Here is an 8,285-nt window from a genome sequence, read left to right on the forward strand (position 1 = left end):
AGCTCTTTAAAGCAGGACACGTGGTTCCTCCTATTAACCATTCTGCTGTGACTCATTCCCCAATAGCGGTGAGGTCAGGCTCACATTGTCCTGTTGGTATTCACACATTAAATGATAAAGAGGACTAAATTCAGTTTTAACTTGCAAGGTGATTAAAACCTACTGAGAGAAGAACATAAACATGCCGTCTGTGCTAGTTAATGAAAAACCGTATGGGCCAGCAAGTGACAGAAGCACTTGCTCAATCACATGAAGCTTCTCTTTCCTATCAAACGGCCTGATTTTATCTTATGTTGATGCTTTCAATAGAAAACTGCTTTTAGAGCCCAAAAGTGTGAAGAACACATTGTTCATTTATTTTTTTGTTTGAATAGCAAGGAAGAATGTAGTGTATAAATTATTAATTTTCCTTAATACAGTCTTTCTCCCAGAATTTTATGAGTACTGTTATCTATTATGGAAAATCTTGAACAGGATATTGTATTTCTTTAAAGGAGTGTTCATTTATATGAGAACATGCTATTTAGGAGATATATCTCCATATTAAAAAGATAAATATTTTTTAATCAAAGATTGATCTATGTTTGCACAAGCCTATATTTATCATGTATAAGAACTTCTATAGCAAGAGAAAGAAGTGAGACAAATTAAATGCCAGAAACACGAAACATGATTATTATAAAACACCAGAAAATTATTCTCAGCAGCTGATTCCTTTATAATCACTGACTGGTCTCTCAAGTCAGCACCCCGCCTTAAAATGTGAAGATTTAACATACGTGCACTTATCTCTGAAAACGTGCTCTGGCAGAAAATAAGGGGCTTCCATCGTCCGCATTTCAATAACCTGAAAAATACCCAGAAACAAAATAAAAACAGAAAACCTCTCTTCTCAGGACCCTGCTATGAAAACATGGAAAGCTAAAACAACAAACAAAAAACAGAAACAAAAACTAAACATATATGAGAAATACCATCACTTTATTTTTAAATTTAAACTATGCTTACAGCCCAAACGCAGAGTTCATTTTGTTTTTACATTTTACATTATTTTTAAAATTCACCAGGTAACAAAATCATGACAATAAAGTAATACATGTAGTAAAAACACAATGACCCGTTACACCTGATTAAACCTACTGCAAAGGGTCAGAACACGTATGTTCTCAGCTGCCTCTGCTTTGGAAATCCCTCACAAGGCACCGGCCCTGGCATGCCCCACCCCGTGCTCCTTGGGCAGCCCTGGGGAGAGGGCTCCGTGCACGGGAAGTCTGGCTGCTCCGTCAACTGTGAGCAACCTAAGGGGTAACTGCTTTCACAGCATTAAATATTCACCTGTTTAGTGAATGAATGAGTTCTATTTCTTAGAATGCACTAAAATCCAACATTTTAGTAAGGACTGAGAGATGTACTCCCAATTCCATAAGATGAGGTTCCCTTAAAATGTTTTTAAATTATTCAAGTAATTATTTAATGGGTTACTGCTGAAAAAGCCAAATATAGTCGAATGGCCGAGAACAAATCTCTGAGAACAAAGTTATTCAACTTTTGAGATCTGGCTCAAGTAGACTAGTTTAAAACAATAACAACAAAAATAGTAAAATTTCAGAAAATTTAGATACTAAGATTCATAATGGTTTAATGTAGTTTCCATTTACAACAGAGGATCCAGAAAAGACCCAGTCACTGCATAATTCTATAGAATTATCTGAATTTGATTACATAAACATCAAAATTGAAATTAATCATCACCAAAAGAAAATCAGCCATGTTTGTATAAAAACCAAGCTGAGGAGCTTTTTGCAATACCTGACCTTGGTAACATGCTGGCAAAACGCAGGGACGGCGATCATCTGGCTGACGAAGTTGAGGTAGGCGGCCACCAGCGCCATGATGCCGCAGCGGTGGAACATGGGCAGGTTGTCCTCGTTGAGGATGGCGCTGTCCTTTAACAGAAAGCACAGCACAAGGCTTAGGCTCCCAGGTCCCTCTACGGCGCCACTGCGAGCTGCGGATGGTTTGGAATGCTAACCAAAATGTCACCTTATAAGAAGTTATTCTTTTTTAATTCTAAAAGGAGAATAAATGCCCATTTATAGAAGAGTAAAATCTCTCAACTAGCTTTTCCTAAGAAAAAAATAGTACATATATATTAAATATATAAACATCTCTCTCTCCCTGATATACATATATAATATATACACATACTCTCATTGCTTACTGTCCCTTTATTACAGAATACTTAACTCCTAACCAAACAACTATATATATATTATTTAATGACTATCTTCCCCACTGAACTCCAAGTATGAGCTCAGGGACCATGCTGTCCTTTCATCACAGTATTTTCCTGGGGACTCGATCAATATTTAGCACACAAACAAATGCTCATTCAACATCTGTTAACAAAACAAATGCCTATGGTCATTGTCTTGAGTATTATAGATTTCAAACTAGACACTCCCTTTTAAAAATTCATGTCCTTGGATAAGTGCAACAACACTTTAAAGATGGTATCTGTTTCATACAAAAATGTTTTCCTCAATGAAAGGCTACGAAAGCATACCTGTAAAGCAATGGCTAAGCGGATGAGATCAATAACCACCTCTTCATTGGCCAATTCAATTGTCATAAGAGCAAGGGAAGTATAAAGTAACTCATAGTTTTTCTGAACGTTGTCTTCCTCTTTACAGCCCAAATATATGTGCCGATATAGCTGTTGTCCATTCTGAAAAGGGTCATGACAGAGGAAAAAGATGTTTGCTTAAAATGTAGTAAAGGCAGATTTCACATGCATATAACCTCTTATAAAGTAACTATCTTATTACACAACATACGGTGGAAGAGAAATTTAAACTGATAATGAGATGGTCAAATTGTATCCCCATCATTAACATCAACAAATATACCAGCATACAGCTACAAACTAACAGAAGAGTTGAAGAACAAGCCTTAAATAAAAACAGCAAGTAAGAAAAAGTTTTAGTGTCAACAATGAAAATATTTTTAGTGGTATTTGAAAAGACAAAAGCAAATTGCAGATTGATATAAGCAAAAACTAAAATGGATGGCAGGGTCAGGGGGGCCTTGGTGATGATGGGGGAATCTGGCTGAGGGCGAAGGTGCTAAGCTGCCTTGTCTGAGAGAGGAGCCTCCTGGGAGGCGGTTAGCGCTCGTCCAGGGAAGAGCCTTGCAGGTTCAGCTATGCGCTGGCATGAAGTCCCCAAAGGCAAGTCTGAAGCTGACATAGAGGGAGAGGTTACAGAAATTCCCAGGGACTGCGCAGAGGTTTCCCCCAAACCAAACCAACCTCAATCTATTAATAAAGTATGGCTTCATTTCAAGGCCATATGTCAATTTAAAACTACCTAACTATTCAAATGGCTTTCACTTACATCATTATTTAACTTATATCATGCATTATTTTTTAGAAGATAAGCTCACCTTTTTCATGAAACTTGTGTCTTGTCTACAGATTTTTTCTCTTTTGATCTTTAGGTCAGCTACATCAGGTATTATTCTAGAGATAATCAATATATAATTTTTAATAAACAGCACATTTAGTTATAATATTATGGGTTATGTGGCAAATCAAGAGCTATACTTAGGAGTCTGAACTATGTAACACTCATTTCAATGAGCATGTTAAGTCAGTCTATTATGTAATCATATCACTGACTTAGGAAGTTTAATTAAGAATTTTATAAAGTAATCTTGACTCCTAATGCCATTTCTAAGTTTAAAGCAAAATTAAAATTCATGTAACTAGTAACCACTAGTAGTTGAGATCTTTGAAAAGACCTCTAAACATCTGCTATCTTAAACTATACTGATAATTAAATGCTCTTGATACCAATTAAATAAAACTCTGGATTAATAAAACCTGAAAATCCTAGATTTAAAAATATCACACTTAAATACATGAATGTAGAAACTAAAAAACATCATCATTAAGCCTATTTCAAGATGGCGCACTACCTGATGCCTCGAAGCTTTGCCCTGTTGTCATGGCGATCCATGAGGTTATGCATCACTTCCAAGACTAACTGTCTCAATTCATAGTCCTCCATGAGGGATGGTGACAGCAGAGGATCCAGAAAAGACCCAGGTAGCGCAGTAACAATCGTCTTCGCTTTGTACCCAGAGGTGACCTGATTACAGGGAGGAAGATCAAAGAAACAAACAAAGCACCTTTGTCATGAGTCCTTGTTTGGTAAAATTCTCAAGACTGTTTTATGAGAGCCATAAACTAAGGGGGAACAAGTATGGACAGCAGCCTGAATAAAAAAATAAAAGTTTTGTAAGGTGATGAGGATTTTACTGAATTTACGAAAACATCATTCGTAAAGAGAGTAACCGTAATGACAGCCCCCATTTCCCACATGCCAGGCAGGGTCTAAGCACCACGTGCATCAGCTGCATCCTCCCCACATCACTGTGAGGTGGGCATGTGTGCATCCCCACTTTATACGAGAAAACTGAGGGTCAGAGAGGTTAAGAACATATGGGATAGGTAATCAGTACTACATGAATGTAAGATTAGCTAGCAAATGGTTCAAGTAACAGCTGAAAATGTTTAAATTATTATTTTAAATTAAGCAGTTTAGGTTAATAGGAATACATTTTCAGTTTGGAAAGTGGTACTTTATTACATACTTGATTTGACATTTCTGAGTGAACTTCTATATTTTAAATTTTAAGCTTTTCATATCTTCAGCGTATCTTAAATGCTGTTAAACATTTAAACCATACCACACAGACCTTCCTTCAGCTGACTATGTGGTACAATTAGGATTAGGTCAAGATGATCTACTAGGGAATTTGTTTAATGAAAAATAGGACCAGATAAAATTTGAGGTGGCAATTTAAATGTACATTTATATTTGCAAACATATTTGGAACATATATTATAGGATGGAGGTGACCTTATAAGCAAGCAAAGATATTGGTGGGACAACTGCTACCCCCCTAAAAATTAAAAATATATCCACGTCCCACACAACATATAAAAATAATCTTCAGATCAAAGTTTTAGATGTAGAAAGCCAAATTTTAGAAACTTTTGTAAGAAAATATAAACAAATGTGCTTATGTCATCAGAAGAGGCAAGGAATGAAGACACAAATAAAAAAGAACAAAACACAGGAATGAACTGATAAAGTTGGCTATATTATAATTTAAAATTTCTTTATGACAAGTACCATAAACAGGATTAACATGAAAATCAGGAGATGTTTCTGTACTTCTCCCTAGGTATGAAATATTCCTTTTAAAAGATGAAATCATGGACAAAAGATGTTCAGATTAAATTGTGAGAGCACCGACAGGGGAAGGACACATTCCCAACAGTAAGCCCCGACCAGCATTATGTGAAGTGTCGCTGAGTAAAAAATGAACATAACTACTATGAAATAAGCACAGGGCCTCCCATGTTAGATATGCTTTTCCTTTTCAGCTACTTATAGCTGAATTATTTCCCAAAGAAGAAGCCACTATTGGGTCAGTGTGTGAAAGAATAGCATGATCCATAGACAAACACTGGATTTCAAGCCCAAGCTCTATTTTTTAGCTCCGTGACGTGGCAAGTCCCTGAGCCCAGGCATCTCCATCTATCACAGGGCAATACTTCCTGTCCTCTGTATGTTTCATCATCATGAATGTCAAATAAGACGACAGGAGAAGTAAGGAATAAATAGTAAAAGCATAATAAAATACAAGAAAACGAAAGCTAATATTTAATTACACAAACCACAGAGAAAACGAACCATAACTACGACCTGACTATGTAAGAAAAGAGGCTCCCAATGGGAAGCTGCTTTCACCTCCTCAGTCATGTGAGGAGGAGGGCTCTCACCTGTCGCAATGTCTTACCATAAGCAAGGATCTCAGCAACATGATCTGAATCCGCCTGGTTCCCAAGTCCCTAAAAGATACAGCAAACTAGCATTATCTCATTAATAGTAATTAACATTCACATTACTTCATCTACTTATTATTCACTGATTTTAAAACTCTACCCATATTGGCTAAATAGATTTTAATAATAGCTAAGTCATGGCTCCCTTTATACTCTAAGTTTAATATGAATTAAAGAGCTATATGTAAAAAAATAAAATTCAAACAAAAATATTAAAGTTATTGGCTCTCAAAGGAAACAGACCTATGCAGGTAATGACATGAAAATTAAATCATATGAATATATAACAAAACAACACAAAAAGATACTATACGTTGGGAAATATATTTACTGTAAATATAATTAATTGACTAATATATTTAAGAGGTAAAACCAGATGATTCAAAAAACAATTAACAAGTGGAAAATGGGTTATCTAATTAACAAAGAAATATAAATCATATAAGACTATTATTTCCTTACTGAAGTAGCAAAAAACACAAAAATATTCACAAACTAAAGCTTTAGCATGTTTTAAAATCAAATCTATAAAATGAGGTGACCAAGACATACGATCTTTAAAATCACTTTCAGTTTTAGAATTGTAGGAATAAGTCAACATTCCTGCTATACTGATTTTAATTATTAAATTTTTACAGAAAACTTGAAGCTTTACCCTAAATATCCATGTATATAGACAATATCCAGGCTAAATAAACCTTCCACCTGGTCCATAAAAGACACAGAAAATTAGAGAATTTATGATATGCTGAAAACTGATTCTAAAAGCACACAATGCTGATTCAATTACTTAGCAATCTAGCACCATAAACATACTACTTTCCACAGAACTTTTAGTACTAGTGATTAAAGAAACAATACAACACTTTCTAGATTTCTTTAAAATGAAATTAAACCAAGATTAAGTTGAAGTTTATAGTTGGAAAACCACATATGCATACCCTAGTTGACTGACGTCCAAAGTATGAGTGGATGTTCCAAAAACTGGTACCTTCCCCATAATGAACATCATGATTTCTGACCTCTGATAATCTGGTAGGTTACTTCCAAAGAATCCTATAAAAATATTAAGATAAATTTTACAAATTGAAATTTTTCCATATAGTAAAAAAATATTTTAAACCAAATCTTTCAATATGTGGTAAACAATGTCTTTAAACACTAATGATATTAAAATTTCATTTAATCAAAATCATTTAATCATAGACAATATAAGATTTATATAATGGACTAATAAGTCTTTTGCAAATAGTGACAGTGGCAAATCATCATCAATTTGAGTTGGAGTTTTAGAAAAAGGAAAAAACATCTTTTGTTAGTATTTCTAATGAACTCTTGTTCATATGCTGTGAGCCTACTTTCTTATTCTAGTAAGGAAGTCAATAATGAGGACACACTTAGGTAAAGAGGTCAATAATTAGGTCACTACCTTGGTTTCCTGGGATTGTTAAATGTTTTAGAATCTCATAATTGGCCAAGATACAGTTTAACTCTGTGAGTTAATTCAAAACACATAATTCAGCTGATGTTAAAAAACAGTAACTTATTTGTCATTTTTCTCATAAACTCTTGGGTTTTGTGGATATTTTAAGTTTACCTGCTCTAGGTTTTGAAGGTTTACTTCCTGGTCATAAAATATTTACAAGATTTAATTAACACTTACTCAAACTTCAAACTTTTTGTTTCTTTGAAAGATCAGAACAGATATCAAATCATGGCTATTTTTGTTCAGATCTTAAAATGTACAAGAAAATCATTACAGAGACCTTCTGACTTGTCATCAGCCCCTATTATCTATAAATATAAAACCCTAATATGCAAATAGACCGAACAGGGGAACAATCGAACAACCAGTCGCTATGATGTGTGTTGACCCACCAGGGGGTGCGCATGGAACATGAAGGGTGTTGGCAGCAGGCGGCAGAGCGCGGAACATGGCAGGCATCGGCCATGGCAGGATGGTGGGACAGGTAAGCGGGGACACCAGACCAAGGTGGGGTGCTGGTTGCTGTCATTGGGGCGAGCCTCTGGTGGTTACTGAAAATTCTTTGCTCTCACGCACTGCAGTCCTGCTGGGTGTTTGCACCTGCTGCTGGTGCCAGAGCCGCTGCTCACAACCGCTGGCCCCGATCGTTTGACACCCTCAGCGGTTGTGAGCGGCAGCTGCCGGCTCTGATCACCCCTCAGGGGTTCGCCACCTCCCCCTGCTCCTGAGGGGTGATTGGGGCCGGCAGCTGCCTCTCGCACCCACTGCCGGCGATGACCCTGCTTCTGGTGCCAGCCCCAATCACTTAATGCCGTCAGCGGGTGCAAATGGGGCCAGCGCCATCAGTGTGTGGGAGCGGGGCTGCAGGCAGACAGGGGCTGG

At 36.5% G+C, this 8,285-nt stretch overlaps 1 protein-coding gene across 3 annotated transcripts in view; it reads right to left on the bottom strand.

The window, feature by feature from the left end:
- EFR3A (EFR3 homolog A) overlaps positions 1-8,285 on the bottom strand; it is a 45,936-nt gene that overhangs the window by 14,539 nt on the left and 23,112 nt on the right. For all 3 annotated transcript variants that reach the window (XM_014544991.1, XM_005872784.2, XM_014544992.1), the window contains exons 11-17: positions 6,859-6,973; positions 5,872-5,923; positions 3,979-4,151; positions 3,445-3,520; positions 2,567-2,728; positions 1,815-1,946; positions 780-847 (exon numbers count right to left, since the gene is read on the bottom strand). In XM_014544991.1, coding sequence (XP_014400477.1) covers positions 780-847; positions 1,815-1,946; positions 2,567-2,728; positions 3,445-3,520; positions 3,979-4,151; positions 5,872-5,923; positions 6,859-6,973 — 778 coding nt within the window. The remainder of the gene's footprint in view (positions 1-779; positions 848-1,814; positions 1,947-2,566; positions 2,729-3,444; positions 3,521-3,978; positions 4,152-5,871; positions 5,924-6,858; positions 6,974-8,285) is intronic.

Source organism: Myotis brandtii, unplaced genomic scaffold (assembly GCF_000412655.1).
Source record: "Myotis brandtii unplaced genomic scaffold, ASM41265v1 scaffold390, whole genome shotgun sequence".
Lineage (NCBI taxonomy): Eukaryota > Metazoa > Chordata > Mammalia > Chiroptera > Vespertilionidae > Myotis > Myotis brandtii.